Source organism: Sarcophilus harrisii, chromosome 1, assembly GCF_902635505.1.
Source record: "Sarcophilus harrisii chromosome 1, mSarHar1.11, whole genome shotgun sequence".
Classification (NCBI taxonomy): Eukaryota; Metazoa; Chordata; class Mammalia; order Dasyuromorphia; family Dasyuridae; genus Sarcophilus; species Sarcophilus harrisii.
This window is the reverse complement of record NC_045426.1, coordinates 655,271,882-655,298,947: the sequence shown is the minus strand read 5'-3', so window position 1 is coordinate 655,298,947 and position 27,066 is coordinate 655,271,882. Positions and strand designations below refer to the sequence as shown.

General features: G+C 38.4%; 1 protein-coding gene and 1 long non-coding RNA gene across 3 annotated transcripts in view; one reads left to right on the top strand and one right to left on the bottom strand.

The window, feature by feature from the left end:
• Positions 1-10,431, top strand: part of ATCAY (ATCAY kinesin light chain interacting caytaxin) — a 45,580-nt gene extending 35,149 nt beyond the window's left edge. For both annotated transcript variants that reach the window (XM_031947855.1, XM_031947856.1), the window contains 3 exons: positions 4,652-4,684; positions 7,062-7,094; positions 9,294-10,431. In XM_031947855.1, coding sequence (XP_031803715.1) covers positions 4,652-4,684; positions 7,062-7,094; positions 9,294-9,303 — 76 coding nt within the window. In that variant the 3' untranslated portion in view covers positions 9,304-10,431. The remainder of the gene's footprint in view (positions 1-4,651; positions 4,685-7,061; positions 7,095-9,293) is intronic.
• Positions 10,432-21,904: 11,473 nt separating this feature from the next.
• LOC116420778 overlaps positions 21,905-27,066 on the bottom strand; it is a 40,573-nt gene continuing 35,411 nt past the window's right edge. Inside the window, exon 3 of the long non-coding RNA XR_004231217.1 lies at positions 21,905-22,079. This is a non-coding gene — a long non-coding RNA (uncharacterized LOC116420778). The remainder of the gene's footprint in view (positions 22,080-27,066) is intronic.

The following is a 27,066-nucleotide window of genomic DNA, read 5'->3' as shown; positions in this document are numbered from 1 at the left end:
TAGATTCATAAAATCCTGAACCCTACCATGTTGTCAGGAAAAATGAAGTGTTCCTTGGGAATAAATAGAAAAGCTCTTCAATGTAAAAATAAAGAAAGAAAGGATATGAAGAGACAAAGTATTCTAACCCACATGAAGAGTTTGGTTGATCAATGGATAAATATGACACAAAAAACAGTTGAACTCTGAGTTGAACTGGTTTGAACTGAGTTGAATTTCTGAATAGTTGGCTCTAAGTAATTGAGATGAGACGTCTCCTGTAAATCAGAGGTTCTTAATTTAAAGTACATGAAATTGGGAGAGAAGGGGGGAGAGAAGAGAGAGGGAAAGGGAGAGACAGACAGAGAGACAGACAGAGAGAAAGAAAGAAAGAGAGAAAGAAAGAAAGAGAGAGAGAAAGAAAGAAAGAAAGAAAGAAAGAAAGAAAGAAAGAAAGAAAGAAAGAGAGAAAGAGAAAGAAAGAAAGAAAGAAAGAAAGAAAGAAAGAAAGAAAGAAAGAAAGAAAGAAAGAAAGAAAGAAAGAAAACAGAGAAAGAAGAGGGAGGGAAGGAGGGAGAGGGAGAAAGAGAAGGAGAGGGAGAAGCACAGAGAGAGGGAGAGAGAGGGAGAGAGGCAGAAGAGAGAGATAGGAGGAGGAGAAGAAAAAAAAAGGGAGGGAGAGGAATAATAGATATAGATATGTATACATATATATATATTGTTGTTGTTCAGTGGTTTTCAATTGTGTCCTTCTCCTCATGACCCCATTTGGGATTTTCTTGGTAAAGATACTTCTTGACCAAGATTTTCTTCTCCAGCTCTTTTTACAGACAAAGAAATGAGTTGAACAGGGTTAAGTGACTTCCCCAGGATCACACAATTAACAAGTGTTTGAAATCAATTTGAACCCATGTAGATGAGTCTTCCTGACTCCAAGCCACTTAAATAACCCATACATACATACATACATACATACAGAGAGATACACATTCATATACATAATAATCATATGCCAATAGAATTGGTTTCCTTTGCATTTTATTTCATGCACTTAAAAATATTATTCTGAAAAGAAATCCATAGGTTTCACCAGACTGTTAAAGGATTTCATTTTATCCCTACTGTAGATGGAAAATCCAGAAGCTCTAAAAAGAAAGCATTTGCTTTGATGCTAAAAATCCTGCTATGAATCCATAGGTAGTATCAGGAAGAGATACAGAGGAAGAAAAGACAAGCAGTAATGGATGATAATATTTTACCAATAGAAACTGAGGTTCATGTTTAGTGATCTGATATGAACAATTAAAAAGGTCAGCATATTTCTTACCTATGATAGAAGGGCCTCCCAAGACTTGTCAGACCAGGTGACCAGTAATTGCTTCTAATGATTCATATGGGGACAAATAACAGAAGAAATCTTGAAAATATTGCTAGACATCTTGAAATGCCTCTAGAGGCAAAAAGGGGGTGTTCAGTTTGGGAGGTGTAATTTTGTTAGAGTCAAGAACATCAAAGAAAAGATAAAATCACATTTGGAGTAAAGGAATCAGTGAGAAAGAAAATACTTATGTAGGGAATAAACGTTTATTAAAGCACTTCCAATGCCCCAGGCACATTGGATTATGTGCTATATGATTTACAAATATAATTTGAGTTTTTTAACTTCTGTTTTCTCTGCCAAAGAAAACAATTCAAGACAAGGGACAATGAAACAAAAAATAAGATAAATGAAGAGAGGGTATCTAACTGCCCTCCAAAGGCATCCATATATTATGTTCCATGCCTGCCTATGTTGCCTTTAATAAGTTCAAATCACCAGAACTACACAAGCTATATCCTAGGAAACCAAAAATGGAGTAAGTGAATGCTGAGATAGAGCCAGTGATGGAACAGGACTGTAGACAGGAAACTGTCTTACTTTTCTAGGAAAAAGACAAAAGCAAAGTCTTCCTCAGTGGACTCACCGTGGAGTCCTGGCAACATTAAAAGGATGGTGTGTGGGGACTTACAAATAGAAAGAGTGATGACTAAGAATCAGCACAGACTGACTAATGACAGACCTACCTCACTGCCACTTTTGACGGCATTAGGAAATGCCAGAGGCTTAGCTTGTATCAGTTTCAGCAGTTTGACAGAGTATGTTGGGGAAACTATGAAAAAGATGGAGAGATCCAGGTAGCTGAGCACATACATTCAAAAGGATTTAGAGCTACTTATTTGACCAGACACTAAGAGTTATCAAGAAAAAAGTCAGTGTCAGATTGGAGGGAGATCTAATTGAGGGTCCCAGGGATCTCTTCTTGGGCCTGTGTTAGCAACATTTTTTATCAATGAATTTACATTGTATGCACATGCACATATAAATACATATGTATACTATATCATGTATATTTCTTCACATGTATATATTACACATAACATAGGGTGTCCTAAGTCTTAGTGTAGTTTTCTATTATTAAAAGGTTGGAATTTCATTAAGTCTCTGGGACACCAGATTAGATAGATAGGTAAACACATGGACAGACAGATAGAAGATGGATAGCATGAGAGAGAGAGAAAGAGAGAGATGATAGAAATATAGAGAGACCTAGATAGAGAGATGATAGAGAAATATATAGATAATAGAGAGATGATGGAATGATAAATAGATGATAGAATGATAGATAGATAAATAGATGGATTAATAGGTAGATAGATGGATAGATAGATGGATGGAGAGCTAGATGGATGGATAGATGGATGGATGGATAGATAGATATATGGATGGATAGATAGATAGATAGATAGATGGATAGATAGATAAATGGATAGATGGATAGATAGATGATAGATAGATGGATAGATGGATGGATGGATGGATGGATAGGTAGACAGATAAGTAGATAGGTAGATGTTAGATTGACAGACCAATAGATAAATATACACTCTTTTCTATTCTGACACTGCCAGCACTTCAGTGTAGGCCCTCATTTCATACCTTGATTGCTACAATAGCCTGCAACTGTAGGATGTGTTCAGGGAGCTAGTCCCTCTGGAACAAGGACTGCCGACCCCTTTTCAAGGCTGCTTTCCATTTTTGATCAGACCTATACTTTAGGAAAATCATATTATTGGCTGAACAGAGGATAGATTGGAGTAGGGAGAACTCACTCTCACAGTGTCTCTTAAGAACTTTAGAACTGATTGCATGACATGGGAGACATTGGCACAAGACCACCAAGTATGACGTGCCCTTATCAGAGAAGTTGCCATGCTCTATGAGCAAAGCAGAATTGGATTAGTCCAAAAGAAACATGATATGAGCAAAGTTAGAGAAGCTCCCCCAATGTTCATAAGGACAATTTGTGTCTGACCCGTGGCAGAACATTCAGAGCTTGTATTGGTCTGATCAGCCACAGTCAGGCACACTAACTTGACTCTAAATAATAGTGATGTGATTTTGGTTCTTTTTATGATCAAAGGACAACAATCAGCCAACAGGTCTGATCATGTCCCCCCTTATTCAATAAACTCAGATGGTTTCTTATTGCCTCCAGGCTCAAATACAAAATCCTCTGTTTAACATTCAAAACTCTTCATAACTTTCCAATATTCTTACATTTTACTCTTCAAATCTTCCATCCAGTGGCATTGGCCTCCTGATTGTCCCACAAACAAGACACTCCATCTCTCAGCATTTTCTCCAGTTGCCCCCAGGCCTGCAATACTCTTCCTCCTCCATTCTGATTATTGATTTCCTTGGCTTCCTTTAAACCCGACTAAAATCCCACCTTCTACAGGAAGCCTTTCCTAACCCCTTTCTCCTTTTAAATTATTTCATATTTATCCTGCGTATTGCTTGCTTTGTATATAGTTGTTTGCATGTTGTCTTCCCCATTGGATTGGAAGCTCCTTGAGAGCAGGGAATATCTTTGGTCTCTTTGTACCCCTATTACTTAGTACAGTGTTGATGTATATTAGGTGATTAGTAAATGTTTGTTTATAAAGAAATAGATATAGATTAGTTGGAAGGAACTATGAAAGACATAACATGGAAAAAGTGTTATGAATGTGCATGTGGGTTTAGACTGTGAAAAAAATAGAGCAAGTAAATATGTATTAGGAGCTTGGAATCCATGAATAATGTTTTTGAGACTTGGAATGGGAGCATAGGATGTTACTTAAGAATATGTATAAATGCTATTGGGAACTTGAGAAACCATGAAACTTGGGGGAATATCCTAGGAGGAACAGAGGTCAGAGAGACTGTGCATGAAGTCAGCCTGTGACCTTGTCATTTGTATCCCAAACACACACTGCATGCATGGAATGAGCCATTATGAAAGGTTCTAAGATCCAGTTTGGGCCAGTATAGTGGTTGTGGGAATAGGAACTCTTTTTGGTTTGTATTTTCAGAGGAAAATACCTTTAGGAGAAGCTCAGGTGAGTCTAGATATCTTATGGCACTGGGGGACATGACAAGTGGAGACTTTCAGGAGAAGGCTAGATATCCAAATGTTGGAGATATATATCTCCAACATTTGGAGATATATGTATGTATATGTATATATACATATATATATATTAGGGGAGAAGGATTCCTAGTCAGTTTGCAGTCTAAGTGCCCTCTGAAGTCATTTTAACCCCTGAATGCCCAAGTCCTGAGATGACAAGTGTGTTTGGTTCCTTACAGATCAGAAGAAAAGCCAGAGGTGATGGAAGAAAGGTAAATAATTGATTGTGGTACAAAAATCTGATAACAATAATTGGTTTGCATTTCTATGACACATAAGTTTAAAAATCACTTTCTTCCTAACATGCTCTGTGAAGTAAGTCAGGTAAAAATGATTCTCCCCATTTTATAGATGAGGAAACTGAGGCTCATGCTAGTTCAATCATATACCCAAAGTCCCACAGTTCACAAATGACAGAATTATTATGCCTCAAATTCACAAGAAGCAGCAAGGCATAGCAAATAGCACCATGAATTTAGAGACAGGAGACATTCATTCAAAGCCAGCTCTATAATTCACCTATTGCATAATCTTAAACAAATTGCTTTTCTTTTCTAAGCCTCAGTTTCCCCAATTCAAAACGAGTCACTTAAGCTGTAGAATGTCTAAGGATGTATGAAGCATTCCTAAATCTTTTCTTCCATCCTAATTTCTTTCCACCACACCTTGATAGTGAATGACTTTACCAATCTAGAAGGTCAGTATAGAGTAAGATCCCTCAAGGGAAGGGATGAAGAGAAACAGAAGGCATGGCAGAAACTCTATAATTACACATAATAGATTATTAAAAATTGATCTTGTAATTCCCCCCAAAATAAAATTGAATCTTACATAATTATCGTGACCAAGCTTGACCCCAGCAATGAGAAAATGTTCTCATTCCTTCCCTTGATTGCAGAAGTAGGGGACTGTAAGTGTGGAATATTGCATTTACTTCAAATTCAGAGAATGTCTTGGTTAATTTTTCTGCTTTTTTCTGTTTCTTTTCATTCTTTGTTATAAGGTTAAGAAGAGGGGCAGAAGAAAAAGGAGGGATATGTTCAGAAATGGAGATGATATAATTACCCCAAAAAATCAATAAAATCAACTTTTTAAAAAGGAAAGTTAATATTGTAGAGGGGACACTTGTCCAGGTATGGGCTCTGAAGTCCTTTGCCATTCTGAGATTGAAATTCTGTGATTTTCCAAAACAAAATATAATGGACTTAGTTCAAAAGTTGCACATTCACTATATTTTTGCAAAACTTCCTCCTTCCTTGACAACTCTCAGGAAAGTTCCTAGATGAATTTGATTTGGTGAGGAATGCCTGTGATCCCTGCTACAAGGAAGGCTGAGTTTAATGGATCACTTGTGCTCGGAAGTTCTGTGTTTCAGGGGGCTAAGCCAATTGGGTATTTACACTAAGTTCTACATTAATATTGCAAACACCTCCCCACCAGAGTAGAGGATCGCTAGGCTGCCGAAGGAGGGCAAATTGGTATCAGAGCAAGTCAAAATTCCTATGTTCATCAGTAGTGGAACCAGATGATGTGGCTAAGATCCTTAGTCCCTCTCTGCTTAACTGAACCTGTACCTAAAGCCTTCTTCTAGAATGATAGAATACCCCTGAGCTTGTATTCCCTTCAGTTCTTCCAAAAACCCTTTATTATTTCATCAATCATTAATTTCTCTTCCACCAGTCCCTCAACCCTCTCTCCACACATTTGCCAAAGGAGTATTCCTAGGACATGGATCGGAACATGTCACTTCTTTGCTCAAAAACCTTCAATGGCTCCCAATTGCCTCTGGAATAAAACACAAGCTCCTCAGTCTAGCATTTAAGACCGTCTATACTCTGGCTCCCACCTATCTTTTCAACCTTATTTCATATTGCTTCCCTTTCTGCAAATTCCATTCTATCCAAACTGGCCAATCTAGTTCCCAACTCCAAACATTTGCAGCATCAGTCTTTTCCATGGGTGAAATGAAACATATTGCCTCTCAAAATTCTTCTCTTCCTTCAGGGCTCAGCTCAGACACTGCCTCTGGTAGGAAGTCTTCCTTGTTTTTCCCAACCTCTAATGATCTCTTTTCCTCAAATGATCTTATATTTACTTTTCTGTATCTATGGTGAATCTCCTTCCCCATCAGTAAAATGTAAGTTCCTTTAGGACAGAAGATGCTTTATTTTCATCCTTTGTATCCATAGCTCCTTATGTACATAGTGTCTTAGTTGGAATTATACACATAGCAGGTGTCGAGTAACTCTTTGTGGATTTGAAATGCAGAATTTGTCAAGCATCTCCCACCCTATCTTTCTCCTCATTTATCAGGGCATGGAGGGCACCCTGGGTTTTTACTAATGGGGCACAGGCTTTTGGTTAGGGCTACTTTGAATGACAGGCTGTAGGTATAAGACCACAGAGAAGATCACTAGATGTGACTTTGTCAACAAAGCAGAATTACCTACCAAGGCAGAGAGGGATCGCGTCTTGGTTGGTGGAGAGCCAGAAGGGAGGGCTCACCTGGAGATCTCAGACCCTTGTATTGAAGAAATGGCAATACACAAAGTCATCACCTCTCTGTCATTTTCTTTGCCTCCTGAACAGGTCTTCAATGGTCACAGAGGATCAGGAAACAAGGTCTGTGGAAAAAAACTCGGGGCTGAGTTCTTTATTTTAGAGATTCCTTGGATGTCAAAGTGAGAAGGAACCTTAAGGATATCAGAGGAGCTAAAAGGGACCTTTGAGCTAGGTAGCTCTAGATTTGAAATCAGAAAGACCTGATTCAAATCCAGCCTCAGACACTCACTAGCTGGGTGACTCTGGGCAAATTACTTAACTTCTGTTTGCCTCAGTTTCCTTAAAGGTAAAATGTTCATATAATAGCACTTATCTCCCAAAGTTGTTATGAAGATCAAACAAGACATTTTCAAAGTGTTCTGCAAACCTTAAAAAACGCTATAAATACTATTCTAGTCCAACTTCTCATTTTTATAGCTAAGGAAAATGTGGCTACTAAAGGTTAAGTGAATATACAGATAACAATAATAATAACAGTATTAATAATAATAATAATAATAACTAACATTTGTATAGCACATAAGCTTAAACTTAATGTGGAACTGAAGACATTTAACCTGGAGAAAAGAAGACTTAGAGGATGTGGTCACTCTTCAAGTATCTGAAGGACAGTCACATTGAAGGATTAACTCCAGACAACAGAAGCAGGAGAAATTGGGAAATATTTTAAAGAGAGAAATTTAAGCTGAAAATAATGAAAAACTTCCTAATAAGGAAAGTTGCCCCAAAGTGAAGGGATTGCTGCAAAAGGTAGCAAATTTCTCATCATTGTGAGAATGGAGGTTCTCCTCATCAAGTAGAGGCTAGTTGAGCTCTTGTTGGAGATATTATAAATTGATCAATGATCATTTATTAAGTACTTGTTGCATACCAGGCACCATGCTAAATGCTATACAATGCAAAAACAATCTCTACTCTCACATGCTAATTGGGGAGATGTCATGTAAATAATTATGTACATATGAGATAAATATAGATTAGATGGAAAATAATTTCAAAAGACAATAAGTATACCTAAGGATGGGGAGGAACTGGGATAAGTCTCCTGCAGTAGGTAGGATTTGAGTTCTGTTATTAAAGGAAGATAAGAAAAAAGATAAAGAAAGATAGTTTTCAGGCATGAAGAACAAATTCTGAAAAGGGAGCTGGGAAGTAGCATTTGTGCTATGAAGAAGGAGTAGACCAATGTAGCTGGATTGTAGATTGATTGAAGAGGAAGAAAATGTCTTAGAAGAGTAGGATAGGACTGTGTAGTATGTCAGACAATGTTATACTTGATCCTAGAGATAATAAGGAGCTCTTGAGGCTTATTGAGAGGTGGGGAGTGAAAGTGAAATTGGGAAGAAAGGAGAATATACCCAGTCTAGGGCGATGGCCTGGGAAAGCACTAAAGGAAGTGAGATTGGCAAACACAATGAAAATGAAGATCAGGTTCAGGGGTCATATGGCAAAGGAAAAGATAAAATGATAAAATATTGTGACCAGAGAAAGGAATTTTGAAGTTTCTAAACATGAAAATAGAATGATGATGTCGAGATCAAAGGTATGATTATTTCTGTGTAGGCTGCAGGAGAATAGGGGAATAGATCATGAGAATTTAGTAGTTTAAGGTACTGGGAAGTAAGGTTGTATGAGGGAGTATTAATATGTATGTTGAAGTCCCCTCGTATAAAATCAGGAGTTTGGATGAAGAGAAAGATTGTAAACCAGACAATAAACTTATTATGGAAAGAAGAGAAGTATCCTAGGCAGGGGTATTCTGAAGCCAGCTTACATCATTACTCAAGAGTCAATTGTTACATTTTCATAAATTTCACTTAAATTTTATAATTTAATTTTATACCTCGGAAATCAGCAAATACCACAAGTCAGGCCTTAATTTTTTGTTTTGTTGATTTCTATATGTAAGAAAGGGATAAAGTAAATATCAGTAATGCAGATTAAATTTTAAAATGTTTGGTGCAGACATTACAGGTTGTTAAATGGTTACCAGTATACCAAGGTCCTGGAGAGTAATAGAGAATAGCCACCTGGATATGGTTGGTTGATAAATCTAAATAGCATGAATCTCAAAGGAGAAGTTGCTTGAGTAAAGAAAGAATCTGTTAGTAGCAATGAAGAGTAAAAAGTATTACAATTTCCCTTTTATGACCAGTGAGTAGAGGAAAGAGGAGATGAGTGAAAATGTCTCCTTTTACATCCATCATTGGCTTTCTTTTTTCTTTCTAAAACTAATCAAAACTATGTTTTTTCCTCTAGCATGTCATGAATCCAAGAGCCCAGATATGGAAGCAAAGAAGGAATCCAGTTACCAGTTGCTTCCTGTACACACTCTTCCTGGTGCCCAGCAGAGCTCATCACCCCCTCATTCTGAAAACCATCCTACCAAGGGCACCACCTCCCATCTGTCTCCGACATCTCATATATTCTACAGCTGCTTGAAAATATTTTATTTTTTTAACAATCCAGTATTGGCACTTTTTCAAACAGGGTCACTCTCCAATCCTCCCTCCTTTCCCACTCACCATTCCTCAAAGGGATGTGAGCAGAGAAGAAAGAAGTGGAGAGAGAATGGATCCGTCCTCATCTCCAGTAGCCTTCGCCCTGCATTCCTTATTCTGATTCTAGCCCCAAATTAAATGATGTATGAAAGGGCAGATCAGCACATCAAATCCTTTTGAAGTTTGGTCCAGGACCATTTCTTTTTAAGCATCATGTAGCCAGTGCCCCAGGCACCAAGTGACCCCCTGGCTTTCCTCTCAGTACTTAGCCAAGTACCCCACCAGTTTCTAACATGGACACTCCCCCCCAAGATGTGGCTGTGCTCTGACAAGCTCCACACACAAACTCATCTTGAGTTTCCTAGATCTCTCTCCCCAAATGGATATAACCAGACAGATTCAGCTCAGCGTAGTCTTGGAGTCAGGAAGACCTAGAGTGAATCCTGCCTCTGATACCTACTAGCTGTATAACCATGGTCAAGCCGCTTAATTTTTCAGTGCTCCCAGGCCATGAATCCAGGCTGAACCAGATCTACCCAGACTGTATGTCACCTGACCTTGAAAACTTATTCTATAAGCCTCTCCCCAAGAACTGCTACCTGGGGGGAGCAGAGGGTACTGTTTGGCTCCTATGTAGAGCTCAGCTTGAATCATAATCCTGGATCTATTGCCTGGGTCACCTTGGACAAGACACTTCGATTCTCTGGACCCTGGTTTCCTCATCTATAAAATGAGAAAGTTGCACTAAATAACCCTTCCAGTCCCACACAATTTCATCCTACAGAAAAAAAAAAAGAAAGAATAGAAAGAAAAGAGGACTAGAAAGAAAGCTAAAAAGGAAGGAAAGAAGGAAGGAAGGAAGGAAGGAAGGAAGGAAGGAAGGAAGGAAGGAAGGAAGGAAGGAAGGAAAAGGAAAGAAGGAAGGAAGGAAAAAGAAGGAAGGAAGGAAAAGGAAAGAAGGAAGGAAAAGGAAGGAAGGAAGGGAGGGAGGGAAAGGAAGGAAGGGAAAGGAAAGAAGGAAAGGAAGGAAGGAAGGAAAAATGGAAGGAAGGAAAAGGAAAGAAAGAAGGGAGGAAGGAAGGAAGGAAAAAGAAGGAAGGAAGGAAGGGGGAGGGAAGAAAAGGGAAGGGAAGGAAAGGAAAGAAAGAAGGAAGGAAGGAAAGGAAAGAAAGAAGAACTGAAAAAAAAAAAGCCTTGAACTGGTCCCAAAGAAGAGATTTGAGATCAGACTACCACTTAGACCTCTCCTTTCTATAGATGCCACTCCGATGGACAATTGATCACAAAGGATACCTCTTTCCATAGGGATAAACTGCCTCTCTTTTAATGTTCCCCTCAGTGAGAAACTCAGCTCTCCCCTTGCACAAAGAACCTCCTCCAGGGGTCGGCTGCTCAGAAACCAGCCCAACAGCTTGTGTCTAGAATAACAGGATTTCCTAATGCTATGGAATACTCAGAATCAGAAGCCCCGAGGTCAGACCTCACTCCTTCCGCTCACTCCCTGTATGTCCTCCGACAAGTTCCTTCCCCTCTTTTTTGGCCTCCGTCCCCTTCTCTATACAATGAGGGGATTGCATGAGATGACCTTCAAGGTTCCTTCCCAATCTTCTGTGATTCCGCAGGTCCTGGGCCACCATCCTAGGAATGCAGGTGACAGCACATGCCATTGGATGTTCGTGCCTACCTGTCCTACAGTTCAGAAAAACTTCCATTTTTGCAGCCAAAGACAAGACTTCTGAAGGGCTGTCACGTGGAGGAAGGGGCCAACTTGTTTGTCTCCAGGGGTCTGAACTAGGACAGAGGAGTGACAGGTGCCCATGGGAAAGTGAATCTCAACTCAACTGCAAAAGAGAACTTTCTAACAAGAGCTGTCCGCTGGCAGAGTCTTTTTCCCTAGGTCACTGAAGGAAATTAGCAAAGGCTGCTGGGTAAGACTAGATGAATTCTGGTGATCTTTCCCCAAAACCTGTGGCTCTAAGAAGCTTAGAAAAACTCAAAGGGAGACAGACAAGACCGGCAATCAACAGGTTAAATACCCTTTAAGCAATGGATGTGTGGGATACTTTGGAATCTCTTGAGCAGCTCCCTTGGTCTAAGTTCTTACTGACATTACAACTCTATCCCAAGGCCACTGAACCCAGGCCATCTACCTTTGCTACAGAGGATGGCAGTGTTAACTAAGGAAGTTTTTCTAAACTGACTATCTAGCTAAGGAGTTCTCTCCAGGAACAAGGAAGACTTGAGACTTGCAGAGATTTCAAGTCTAGATAATATTGATGAGCTCCAAGCACATATGAATCTTTATCTTGTCTTTTTCTAGCATCCCACTTGCTCTATACTCATTGGAAAGGATATGGGGTCCAGAAGAACCCAGAGAGTTTGCTGACCACTTTTCTTCATCAGGAGAAAAGTAGAAGGCCTGGGAAGGCCTTGGAATTGTTGAAAGGATCCTGGACTGATTGGGGCCCAGACTCAGAATTTTCTCTAACTACAGCTCTTCTTCAAGCTCCAGGAATCTTAGCTGAGGACTCTAGCTCAATTTAGCACCCTCACACAAGGAGCCGTATCCCTGAGCTGCTGCTAGCTTCATCCAATAGCTCCTCACCTTCCCCACCCACCAAGGACAGGGAAAAAAGGGGAGGTGTCGGGCTGTACTACAAATTCTCTGACTCCTGTTGTTTGACAAAGCTAGCCCTTGGAAAAATGAAAACAAAATTATTAAGACATGCCCTTCTACCCACATTCCAAGCCCTGCCAAACTCCCAAAATGGACAAATGGTCTTTCCCTCTGCATTCCGTTCAAACATGTTGCCCTGAATCCCAAACCCTCAGAGTTGTCATTCAATGTCAAGGTAGTCAGCAACTTTGGAAAACACCCATGTCCACCCCAGCAAACTAACATTGTGCAGTGGAACTGAGAGGCACATGATCTGGGGAATAGTCCTGCCTCTGCTAGTGACTTGTTGGATGGACTTGAATGAGTCACTTCATCCTTGTAAAATGTGGAGATCGGTTTTCACATCCTTTAATGATTCTTTGTGAGTTCATGTGAGCTCTGGAATTTAGTAGGCTGGAAAGAGAAAGTACTGGGCTGAGTTAAATCTCAGTTTTAAACATGTTTTTGATACTATGAATTGCAGCCGCATGGTATAGTTGGAAAACCTTGGACTGTTACCTAGTAGACCAAGGTTTAGACTGTTCTAGCACTAATAAGTTGTGTGACTTTGTTACTTTCCCCTCTGGGTCTCAGTCTCCTCATCTATAAAATAAAGAGACTAGAGCAGATAATTGCTAAAGGCCCTCATAGTTCTGACAATCTATATCCTGATCCCTTTCAGGCTTGACATCCCATATTTTATATCCTAGTATTATTCCTTTCAGCTCTGACAATCTGTTCTAAGAGCCTTCCTCCTAGGTCTGACCTTCTGTGTTTTAAGTATCTCTCAACTCCGACATTTCATGTTCTAAGGGCCCCCCAGTTCTGACCTGTGTTATATAAGGGCCCCTAGCTCTGACATTCTGTGTTCTAAGGGCCCCCAGTTCTGACATTCTGTGTTCTAAGGGCCCGCAGTTCTGACATTTTCATTTTCTAAGGGCCCCCCAGTTCTTACCTGTGTTATGTAAGGGCCCCCAGCTCTGACATTCTAAGTTCTAAGGGCCCCCGGTTCTGACATTTCATGTTCTAAGGGCCCCCAGTTCTGACATTCTGTGTTCTAAGGGCAGTTCTGACATTCTGTATTTAAGGCCTCCCAGATTTCATGTTCTAAGGGCCCCCATTTCTGACATTCTATATTCTAAGGGCCCCCAGTTCTGACATTCTGTGTTCTAAGGGCAGTTCTGACATTCTGTAAGGGCCCCCAGATTTCATGTTCTAAGGGCCCTCCCAGCTCTCACATTCTGTGTTCTAAGGACAGTTCTGACATTCTGTATTTAAGGGCCCCCAGATCTCACGTTCTAAGGGCCCCCAGTTCTGACATTCTGTGTTCTAAGGGGCCCTAGTTCTGACATTCATTAGATCTGATGATACTCATTCACCAGCTCTGTCTCTCACTTTCATTAAAATCCATCCAGTCCTTAAGAAACCACAATTGTCTCTGAGGGAATAAATCCCCAAATAACTATCCAATTAAACAAAATGATAGGTTTGGACCTATCCAAGACACTTTTTCTATGCCAGCGCTCTCCACTCAAAGTGGAATCATCCTTTCCTAATGTTCTCTAAGCAAGTGAACCTTCGTGGGTTCCAAAAATGAGATAGGCAACAATAGTCATTAAGGTTCTCACACTCACAAGCCTAAAAAACAACAAAGCAGTGTCAGGTAACTGTCCAACTTGTGACCGACCACAAGCCACCGTACCCTAAGAAGAGATGAAATGATTACAGATAGAGGGAGCATGCTGTGTGGGAGATAAGGTACCAGACTTGCTGTCCAGGAAACTAGAATTCAAATTCCTCCTCAGACTTTACTAGCTATGTATCCTAGAAATGACCCTATGCTTCAGTTTCCCCATCTGTAAAATGAGTTGGTTCAATAGCTTTTAAGGTCCTCCCCATCTCTAACTCTATGACCCTATGTCCCATGGTCTGAAAGCAAAATGGAATCAAAACATAGCAGGGCTGATGTAAATGAAAATACCTACATCTAACTGCTTTAACCAACTTCATGGAAATGTAAACTGATGGATTCTGAAGAATTTCAGAAACAAAAGCTGCCTTACCTTGCCATGGCTGCCAGGGTTCTTGGGCTCTCGGAGGCTGGGCCTCTGCCCCAAGTCCTGGTGAGTGCTGCCACGCCAGAAAAAGCCCGGATGGTCTATTGTTCAGCCTCACAGAATTGTCAAGAAGAAAATACTTGGGGAACTTTAATGGGCTATGGAATCATCATCCCAGATGGAGAAGAAGGAATATTTTGCAGGCTCTTTCCTAAGGAAGCGAACTTGGGCTCAGAGATTCCATCAAAATCCTGGCTAAAACCAACGATTTGAGGTTTATGGCCACAGAAACCACTAAAGACTACCTGCTGGGGTAAAGAGGAGCTGAATTTGCCTCCATATAGAAAGCACCCACCCTAAGGAAATCACAGATCTCTGCAACATTCAGGCCTGAGGATAAAACTTGTCAGGTTCTAGGGGCTATCCACGCTTTATAGGATCATGGGACTGAGAACTGGACCTACAGTAGAATATAGCCACAGAACATCCAGACCAAAAGGACCTTCAAAGGCTTCTAGCCTAACCCCCCTTTTTACAGTTGGGGAAACTGATGCTGAGAGATGGGGAGTGAGCTGCCTAACATCCTACAGGTACAGGTATACAGGCCAGACCTCCACATCTGAAGTTCTTTTCACCGGACCACACTGCTTTTCAGTGACTAAAGGATAGGGCTTAGAGCATCTGTATCTATTGTAATTATGCTAATTTGTGCAAATGATCTAGTACTGTTTGATAGGATCAACTAGACTAGTTCTATGACTTTCTGAATTCTTTATTCTAAGGAAACATTTTAGCTTTTCTCCCAGATTTGACATCATCTGTTCTAAGATCCCCCTGAGTACTGACATTCTGTGTTCTAAGATCCCTACTAGCCCTCACATTTTCTATTCTAAGGACCCTCTTGCATTCTATACTTGTTCTGTGAAGAGTCTTCCCACCTACATTCTAGATTCTAAGATCTTTTCAACCTCTGACATCCCGTTTTAACATTTTGTTTCCTAAGATTCGTCCCAGCCCTGACCTCCTGGGCTCTAAGGGCCCTCCCAGCTCCGACATCCTGGGTTCTAAGGGCCCTCCCAGCCCTGACCTCCTGGGCTCTAAGGGCCCTCCCAGCTCTGACATCCTGGGTTCTAAGGGCCCTCCCAGCTCCGACATCCTGGGTTCTAAGGACCCTCCCATCTCTCACATTCTCTGTTCTAAGGCTTTCTACAACTATGACATTCTACATTCTAGGTCCTAAAATTCCTTCTAGCTCTGATATTCCCTGTTCCAACACCTTGTATTCTAAGGCAGCTTCCAATTCTGACGCTCTGTGTTCTAACAGCCCTCCCAGCTCTGACAAGCTGTTTCCATGGCAGACAATGGTTTCCACAGTTGGGTATATATTTCTTCTTCTTAAAGGGAAATACTTTTGAGGAAGGCTTTCACAGTACCGTGGACATTCAGAATTATTCCCCATAAAACACAAAGCCCACCCACCTCAGCTGGCTCTGGATTGGGAGATAACCAATTATATCACCCTACCCCAACGTGCTGCCCCTTCCTGTTAACAGGTCACTGCATGGAATTTAAATGTCAGTTGTATAATGTATATACTGTATATTGGAAAGTCTAATGTGTAAGGGAAGGCTTAAGCCTATAATTTTTTTTAAAATGTGTCCTTACGTAACAGCATCCATTTTTTATATCACTTCAATGTTTACAAGCACTTTTTGCCTGCACAGACCTACGAGGTAAAGGTTGCCAGGATCATTAGTCCCCATGTAGTGAGGGTCAGAGTTATAGTGATTTTTCCAGGCACTCACAAATGGCAAGTGGTCTAGCTAAGTTTCCAATCCAAGTTTTGTGTATTCTGGCCCTCCACTAGATGTAGCAAGATCAGAATTAATAAAGTAGAACGGTTCTGCCGCCAACCCTCCTATATGATCCTGGGCAATTCACTTTCTTTCTCTGATCTCAGTTTTTTCCTCTGTGTAATGGGGAAGTTGGACTAATTGACCTCCAAGGTCCCTCCTTCCATGAGCCTATGGTTCTCTCCACAATAGCTCACAATTAGAGCCCTTTAAGGTTTACAAAGCATTTATTTTCTTCACACACACACACAAAAATATGACTTTGGTCATACAAGTCTCATCCCCATTTGATAAATAAGGATACAGCATCCTAGAGAGGTGAGTGACATTTTTAAGTGACCTGAGAGTTTTTATATAACCATGATCTATTTGAGATAGTCCAGAATTCCATAATTTGACTAGAGGTTGTGGGAAAGACCAGAGTTGCCTTTCATGACAGCGATCTCAAACAAGTGAGTGAAACTTAAACTTCTCCTTAATAAACAACAGGTAAAAATGAGCAAATAATAATATGAGCTCAGATTTCTTTAATACTCTCTGGTCTAAAAGCACTTTCCTCACCATTGTCTGTTTTACATACGAGGAAACTGAGGTTGAGATCGCCATAGCTGCCCAGTTAGAAAGTGTACTTAAGAAATTCCACATTTGGTCAGATCAGTGACCCATTCATTGAGGTATTTAGGGGATATTCTGTTTTTAGATTAAAAAAAGAAAGGCACAGAGTGACCCAAAATGATTGGTTGGTTGGTTATTGTCCATAGTTCCTGAAAAGGGCCAAAATGACAATCTATGTTAGAGTCAAGTTGCAGTGTGTCTAATTGTGGCCAATCAAACCAAAATGAGTGCAGAAGTTTGGGTACAAATAATCCGTGTGAACATTTAGGAAGGATTCTCTAACATTTGCACATCTCACATCTTACCCAAGGTGATAGGTTTGGGATCATGGGGTCAAAAGAGTAGAAAGAAACTTAGAAGTCAGTTAGTCCAACCTCCCTCATTTTACAGATGAGAAAACTTGTCCAGATAGAAGTTTGGCAAGTATGAGTGAGAATGAAGAAAATTTAAAAAGAGTAAAATATCTTTATTCCCTTTGCCCCAGCTTCCCTCTCCTTGACCCAGTTCTCCACTTCCTTGACCTCTTGTACATCATTCTTATGCCTCCTTCTGTACAAATTAAGAAAATCTTAATAAATATTTGCTGAACATTCTAAGCAGTGCCCTTAAAAGCCACAGGGAAGAGGGTGGCTTTGCTCTTGTGTTTACTCTGCTGAACGTTTCCTCCCCATACACAAAATGAAGAAACAGTTCATCAGGCCTGTGGGATGTCTAGCTGTTTTTCAAGCATGTAGTCACAACTTAGGCTCTCTGTCTGGTAAGAGCTGACTTAAATGGCAGATCTAATGCTTAGGGGGAAAGCTTTAGGAACCAGCCTCCCAAATCTATCAGATCAGCACCTAAATTTCTCCTCTCCTCATATATTCCCCAAGATCTGTCCAAGTGATAAAACAGCCCATCACCACTCCCCTAACCCAGGAGGTAAATAGGATATGATAAAAAAAAAAATAAAAAAAAAAACCAGAAATTTCATTTTGGTACTTTGCAGGGTGTTAGTCTCTTACCCCAAACATGATGGATATCTCAATCCTTACTAGATAGAGAATTGTTTTTTCATTTAAGAATCAAACTCTTAAGTCCCATTGACAGCTTGGTGGTTAAATGGAGAGGGTGTTGGTCCTAAAGCCAGGAAGACCTAAATTCAAATCCAACCTCAGTTGCTTATTGGCAAGTCACATCATCTCTATTTAACTCAGTTTTCTCAATTGTATAGTGGGCATAATAATAGTGCCCAAAGTTGTTGTGAGGATCAAATCAGATAATATTTGCAAAACATACTTATCATGACGCCTGTACATATAGATAAAGTCCATATTCTCTTCCCTTTATCCCAATCCCATCTCAATCTTAGCCCACTTTCCAGGTCTGAAATGAGGTTTGTTTGAGATGGAACATTGGATCTCTCAAAGAACTGGAATTCAAGTAGGATAGCATAGTTGAACATAAACACTAAGTGGAAAGAACTAGATGTAGCTAAGAAACCTCAGATGAGAATGAAAAAAGTCTGCTCAAAATAGAAAATAGCACCAAGTCCAACATTGTACAGGAAAGACAGTATGGTATAATGGGGCAGGGGATGCTGGACTTGACACAAAAGTGTTCAAATCTCTGCTCTGCTATCTACTCGATGGATAAAGTTGAAAAAGTCAGTTCCCCCCAATTTTCAGTTTCTTTGTTTGTAAAATAAAGGGGTGGGACTTAATGATCTCTGAAGTTCTTTTAAATGTTATGATCCTAGTATATAGCAGGACTATAACTGAAACATTTCACTGAATTGTCTTTTAAAAAAATTAAATAATTCAACAGAAAAATATGGATAGACAATGCAACTGAAATAGAAAATGAATGAATGAAAAAGCATTTATTGAGCACTTTTTACTAGAGGCCAAATGCTACATTAAGCATTGTAGATACAAATACAAAAAGCAAGGTGTTTACATTTTAATAGGGATACAACACAAACATAGGTGAGTAGTGTTCAGGCATGATGTTTTAGAAATGAAAGAATTCACTTAAAAAGTTCCCAGAGGCAGAGGTGCTGGAAAGCTAGGAAATTTATGGGGAGGTAAATATATGTGATTCTGGAGCACATTGTGAAAAAGGAAGGAGATCAGCATGATGAATCTAGCTTTAGCTAAATGTGATAAGTTCTCATCCATCAAGAAAACCCTCATCCATCAGGACTGTGGTGCTCAGAAGAAATTCAGAAAATCACAAAAATGGGGGGGGAAATCAAAAATAGGGAAGGGAAAGTCATGTACCTGGAGGACAGGATTAGAAGGAGAGGCATCAGTATTATTGGTGTCCCAGAACACACACCCCCAAAAGATAAAAATCTTATCACTATTTTTGAGGAAATCAGATTTTCTAATAGATCTAGAATTTTATTGGTATGGGTATTTCCTTCACTAGTACAGACTTCTCCAGGCCTTCTCATCTTATGTCATTCTCATTCTTTCATACCTTTTCATAAATGATAACATCGGATTATAATTTAATAGGTCTGACCTGAACCACAGGGACCTGAGGTGGCCCATGTTTCAGGTATATATTTAGACAGATTTGATCTGATCTGGAATTTGGCCTACCATGTCTCCAGGGAAACTGTGATTTCCAGCTTTGGGCAGAGCAGAAAAGCTGGGCACTCACTCCTCAACTCTCCTATTTCCAAGAGAAATATTGGTCTCAAATTATATCTGTCTACTCCATGTCAGGTGTTTACAGTTTAGAGACAGAATACTCTTTTCAGAGTTCAGGATAAAGTCAATTCCCTTGATGATTCAACAGAGAAGGGTAATAGTTTACTTTTGCCATCTCAACTCTCTCTCATCAAATGTTTATAACATAAAAGACAATCACGGATAGCAAGCAAATATATTTATCCGAACAAGCAGTAAAGCAGAAGTAAGGAAGGGTATATGTTAGGGTAGATGATAGCATATACATGAAAAAATGAGCAATTTTCAATTTAAGAGCAAGATCAGACCTCTGTTCAACCAGGACAAGGATTCAGAGGCATCTAATCCAACTCTTTGGTTTTACAAATAAGGAACTGGAACCAAGCAAGGCTTTTCTAAGGTTTCACAGATAATAAGTAGCAGAACCAGAATTCGAAGTCAAACTCTTGAGATTCAAAATGCTAGAGCATCCACTCTGGTTCTTTTCATATTTGGGAGCTATCAATGAAGCACTGATGCAATTCTCACATATATAAATATACATTTATATATACCAATTATATATTGGTTATATACCAAGTTATATATCAATTTGTGGAATTGGGTCAAGGAAAAACATAACATCTTCACATGCTGAAATTGATAGAAAAAGTAATAAACTGAGATTTCAGCAGTCAACTATGAGAATATTATAACCAAGCAAAAAAGATAGAATGTTATTAACTTGAACAGATTATTAACTCTAACTAGATTTGAGAAAGAAAAATGGAGAGGGAAGAAGATAGAGAAGGAGAAAGAGAGATAATGGAAAAGAGATATAGGAAGAATGAGAAAAGGAAAGAGGGAGAAAAAGAAAGAAGGGGATGAAAGAGAGGGATTAAAATAGAGAAAAAAGAGGGGGCAGGTAAGGAAGGAGGAATAGAGGAAGAGAGACAGAGACAGGGGAAAGAGACAAACAGGGAGGGAGAAAGAGAAAGAGAGAAAATTTAATCGAAAAAGCAGGGAAAATATACATTTCTCAAATACACACTGAAAGGCTCACAAAAAAATCATGTTCTTCAGCACATAAGAAGTGCTAGATAAATTTAGAAAGCAAGACATGCAGTATATTGCAGACTTCTGAAATCAAAGTAGAAATGCTTTAATCATTTATTGGATCCATGATCCAATGGCTAGTGGCTAGTACCCCCACCATAGAAGATCAAGCCCATCTGTTCTTACTCTTTTTGTCCAATTCTTGTCCATTATCCATCACCATGTCTTCCATCTATCGCATCTCTTCTTCCCAGCTGGAGCAGCTATCCTCTGGACCTGATCCAGATTCAATGTCTTCCTTCTCTCCTTCCTGGTGATCCATCCAGCTGTGGTTTGACTTTCTGATTGATGAGTGAGCACAAACTCATCTAACTCATTCTCCTAATTGGCCCCAGGCTCTGTGTTACATAATATTTAGTCATCCACCCATCATCTTGCCACCACTCTGCCACAGTGGATACCCTCTCACCCTTACTCGGGCAGGACCTCCTTACACCCATTGCTCTGGGCACAGTATTAAATTAATATTACCATTGCTTCTGGAAAGGGCCTCCTTAACTATCCCTGTGATTCCCCACACGAAAGAACTCTTCCCTGCCCACCACTCTTGTCTTTCCCATTAGAGAGTATAAGCTCCTTGAGGGCAGGACTTTCTTTACTTTTTATTTGTATTCCCTATACCTTGTACAGTTGGCATGTGGTAAAAACTTAATAAATGTTTTTCCATTTATTCATCCCCCTAAATCCTTCATAAAGGATCTAACCAACATATTCAGGGCATTCTCTGTTTTTTTTTTTTTTTTGTTTTGTTTTTCAATATTTTGTGGACATCAGTACAGTGCTCAGGCTATTCAACTGCTTCCTTCCCTTTCTCTACCTAATCAGCCAGCTCCTTTTCTCCTCATCCCTGTTATTGATGGAGTCCTTGATATCACTCTTCCCTCACAAATTATGATCAGTAATAAGACCACAAACTGCTTGAATCCATCATTTGTCTTTTTTAAAAAGTTTTATTGTTGTTCTTTTGCTACATAATTGTCGCCTCATCTCTGACCCTAATAGAATCCTTCTTTGTTGAATCAATAAAAACAAATCAATATATTAGCCACCTCTGAAAATGTAATCGTCTTTCCACATGTGGAGCCCAGCACCTGTGTGCTGAGAGGCAGGGGCATGATCCTCAAAGCATCCATCCTCCTATCACCACTGGACCTTCCATTGAGCAGAGCGTTGGAGTCTTGCAATGTTGCTTCTCTTATTGTTCTCCACATCAGTTTGTACAAATCGAGTTGTCTCTGAATGTCCTCAGATTTAATATCCCATTGCATTCACGTGCTACAGAGGTCAACTAGATGGTACAGTGGATAGAGTACAAGGTCTGGAGTCAGAAAAATTCATCTTCATGAGTTCAAATCTGGCCTCAGATACTTACCATTTGAGTGACTCTGAGCAAGTCACTTCATCCTGCTTGCCTCAGTTTCCTCATCTGTAAAATGATCTGGAGAAGGACATGGCCCATTCCAGTATCTTTGCCAAGAAAACCACAAAAGGCGTCATGAAGAGTGGAGCATGACTTAAAAATGACTGAAAAGTCTTTCTGTTGCTGTTGGATCATCTGTTGTGGTTCTTCTGTGATTATCTGTGATTCCACTAGAAAGAAATAATAATAATATGAACAAAAGGCATTGGCTTATATGGAAATCACTAATTTACCCAACAAGGAATGTATTAATGAATAATTTGTAAAAAATAATAACAAATTACATAAATGGCAACATGACACATATGACCAAACCAATAATTAGTGGCAAAGTTATGCACTAAATGCCTAGATCAAGAATTTTTTTTTAAAGAGAAATTAAATTAATTGAATCCACATTTAAAGAAATTAGAAAAGGTAGAAACTAATAAATGAAATTTTTATTATAAGGGGAGAAACTAATAAAAATAAACATAGCCCTGGACCCCATCCACTATAAAACATGACCTCCCTCCCAGGTCCCTGACACTACTCCCTTAGTCATCTCTTTAAACCTATAGCTTAAGAGTTCCCATTGATATTTAAATTTCTGTGACAAAGTTTAAGACAGCAAATTTAAAGCAAAAGCATTTAATTAAACAAACTAATAAGCAACAATATATATTGACTCAGTTATTAAACTCTCCACTCATTCTTAAGTAGTTGCTATCCATCTTGCCTATGATCCTATATCATTCCTAGAGCTAGAAGAAGCCTTAAAATATATTTAATCCAATCCTCTCATTTTACAGATGACAAAATGAGACTCTGGGAGGTTGAGTGATTTGGCTGTGTCTCAAAGCTAGTAAATGTCAGAGGCAAAATATGGATCCGGTTTTTCCTTAGTCCAAGCCCAGCACTGTATCCATTCCTCCTTACAGGGATGCTCCCTACAGGAACCCTTTGAACTCCGCAGCACAGAAGCAAGATTGTATATTAGCTACTCACTTACAAGTTGGGCATTTTCTCTATAGCTTCAGGCTCCACTTCCTGATCTGTTTTCCAGTTCAGCTCCTGGTTTTCTCTCCAGGCTCTGGTTATTTCCATTCTTGATCCCATCTTTAGTTACAGAAGCCCTGGCCATCAATCACTTGATCATCACACTTGACCCTGGCCTACTCTGAGTTCTCAGCACCCAAGATTCACTCTCCCCAGCAAAATTTCTGTTGTCTTTTTCAAACTGGGTATGCAAAAATTTGCTCAGCTCACATATAGGCTTCTGGAGGATGAAATTACCAAAAGTAAGCATGATTTCATTTTTCTAGACCTCCCCCTTAAATAGAAAACAAAAGGAACAATTAAAGTGACAAATACAACCAAGTTGTTTTAACACCTAAATTTTTTTTAAATGATTAGCAAATTTAATCCAAAAGAAACAAAAACTAAAATTACCAAAAATAAAAATGAGTAAAGGAAAATCATGATACAAACAAAATAAAGTAAAACAAAATAAATCCATGAGCTAAGTGAATAAAATTATTTAAAAATTTTAATACAAATAAAATTAGATTTAAATAATTGGAGAAATTGTAATTGTTCACTGATAGGAAGGGCCAATATAATCAAATGGCAATTTTACCTAAACTAATTTATATATTTAATATCATCCAATAAAATTACCAAAAAAATATTTTTCTGAGTTAGAAAAAATAACAAAATGCATTTGGAAGAACAAAAGGTCAAGAATATCAAAGGAACCATATGTTTTTTAAAACTCAATTTTATTTTTAAAGAGCTAAATTCTCTCTTTCCCACTTTTTCTCCTTCCTTATTATCACTGAAAAAAGAAGAAAAACAAAACCTGTTTAACAAACACATATGGTCAAGAAAAATAAATTCCCACAATAACTAGATCCAAAAATATATACATATATACTATATGCTATTAATATCTCAGAAATATTTTTACAATACTTGGACTGTCTTATCTATAGTTCTATAGAGAACTAATGGAAAACATATAAAATACTAAATGTTAAAAAAAAAAGCAAGCAAAATATATTATTAGTTCCAAAATTATATATATAATATACTTACAGCTAAGTGGAACTTATGAATTCAATAATGATTCAAAATTAAGAAAAATAAGAAAATAATAAATCATATCAATAAGAAAAACTATTGATGCTATATCATTACACAAAAATGTAAAATATTATGTAATACCCATTTATGATTTCTAAAAATGTTTTTTAAAAAGTATGAGAATATAAATTTTTTTCCTTAAAAAGATAATTATCTATTGAAACCAAGAATTAACATTACATGGAAAAAATTTAGAAGTAGTCTCATGAAAAAAAAAATTAACAGCATGATTGCCCACTTTTACTACTTGAATTTAACTTCTATTCCAATACCTTGATAGATCCATAACCTCATTGAGACAGGTCCTGCTTCATCTGTGTGCATTACAATCCATCCACATCTTTTCATTTTCTGCAATCCTTGTCCCTGGCTTTCCAAAGATGATTCATGGACCATCTACCAACATGGCTAAGGTCTTCCTCTGGTTCTTTTAATATTTTCATTATCAATATACTTACATTACAGTCATAGACAGACAATCCCTAACTTAGGCTATCTATTTGTCATTAGTGCTGTATGACCCATCAGTTCATCCCTTTTTTCCAGTTATCTTTGAGGTTTTTTTAAATCAATTCCCCCAAGCAAGTCATCCTTGGTAATATATAGAAGTCTGCTTATACCACTATTAATTTTTTCCATTGGCCTTTGGGGCCCCTAATATATATTAAAGTTCTATTATATTATTTGCATCTTTTGAGCATCTTCAGAAGGATTTTCATGACACAAGAAATTTGGGGTCATTGAAAAGATAACACAAGCTTCCAAGTATGATCCAGGTGTCCTTTTCCCATTGAACTCTGGACTCTTATTGTTGACCACTGCCAGAACCAAACTAACATACATATATTAATAGAAAATTACTTGCTTTTCCAATTAATCTAAAATAATCTAGACAACATGCATTTTTCATCCACTTGATTTTTCCTGTATAGATTTCTTGTATAGTCTCTTTTAAATGACGATAGGTCTCACTAAAAAGACTTTGTAGTGTTCTGGGGCTGAGTCCATTCAATACAATGTCTTTCTCAAACAGAAGCCTACATAGGATTCCTCCAACATTAAAATAGTTACCTTCTGTTTTAATTTTGCACAAGATATCTGCCATGACATTAATGAATGTGTCTTCCTGTCTGATTCTTCACTTGATGTTTAAACACAGAAGGGTCATTAAACAAAATTATCTGGATGATTGCATCTGTCATGTAATGAGCTTAACATATATATAATACACTCCTTATGGGAAGAGAACCTTTAAAGTTCTCTACCAAATCTCATGGGTTTTTAATTTTTCTTTGTTTTTCTTTAGTATTCATTAAACAATAAACAGGAAATCTATCACATTGATCTAACTATCCATTCAAGAATACTCAGATACAGGGAAGACTACAATTATGGTTGGGAAGACAACCCAATGAGCTGGTTCTCCAGTTTATATAGCTGAGACAGATACTATGAATGGACAATAAGATGGGCTCAGAAATGAACAGTAAGGGGAGAACAGACTGGATTGCCTTTGAAATACTTTTTCAAAGCAGGGCTTTTAATAATGCTAAGTTTTCCCATGAAACAAAGATCTATTTTTTAACTTCAATATTATTCCATTGATCTATCTGCAAAGCACAGAATACCTCAGTCTCCAAAGATTTAAAATTACAGGTCATCCAAAGGGTAATGGTTGGAGTAACAGTAGGTAGAATTCTAATGCTTCTTGAGTCTAGTACTTCCCTCTGTTAGTCATTTCTATTTATCCTATATATAGCTTTATATATATATTTGTTTGTTATCTTCTCCATTGAACTGTAAGCTCCTTCAGGACAGGAATCATCTTTTGCTTCTTTCTGTATCCCCAATGATCAAAGGAGAGAAAACACCTTTATTGCTAATAATTAGGAAATAACTGAAAAATTCATGGTTTGTCAATGTAATAAAACAATATTATGCCATTCAAATTTTCAAATATGAGAAACATAAAGACATCTAAAAGTGTCTTCACTTCTGAGATTATCTTCTCTCTATCTTGCCAGTAATAAGTCATTTGCAAGTTGTCTCTTTTATTAGATTATAAAGTACTTGAGGTCAGGTATTGTTTTTTTGCTTTTCATTGTATCTCTAGCATTTAACACATCTGTCAGTCAGTCAACAAATATTTATGAAGCATCTACTGTATCATAAATGCTTAATAAATGCTTGTTGGCAGCCTGAAATAATGCAAATCAAATAAAAAATTTTTAAACTGCAAGAATAGTATTGCCCTAGATTAGGACTGACTAAAAAGTAACAAAACTTTGAATACATAGACAAAAAAAGAGTTGGAAAAATGAAGCCTAATAAATAAGTCATTGTTTTGTGAAAATATATATCCTCCTAAATATGTCTTGCATGATTGCATATGATAATGCATGTTATATTTCTTGCCTTCTCAATGAGTTGAGGAGGAGGTAAAGGGGAAGAGAAAAATTGAGAGTGACAATAAAAATTAATTTTTTTCATCTTGTTCAATTCTTGTGCTCCTAGACAAGAGTTGTTTTGTCCATGTTCTCCTGGAAATCCTCCATAGGGTGCCTATTGAATATGCTTGTGATCTTTCTTTAGATGTTTTAATACTGAATAAAAATCCATTTTTTATATTCTCTTTTAAGACAAAAGAAAAAGTCAATAGTTCTGATTAGATTCTTCAGATGATAACAAATGCACTCAGTCAGAGATCAATTGCTAGCAAATCAATGTCCTCTCTGAGCCTCAGCTTCCTCAGCTTTAAAATGACCATCATGATATTTGCCCTGAGTATTTCCCAGGGAAAGCAGTTTGTAAATCCTGACAGGGGTCCTCAAACTATGGCCCGCGGGCTATGAAGTTTCTTTATTTAAAGGCCCACAAAACAAAGTTTTTGTTTTTACTATAGTCAGGCCCTCCAACAGTCTGAGGGACAGTGAACAACGGGCCCCCTAGTTAAAAAGTTTGAGGACCCCTGAGAGGTAGTCGTATTATTATGATGCTATTGTTAAAGATTTTATTGACTTGCCCCTTCCCCAA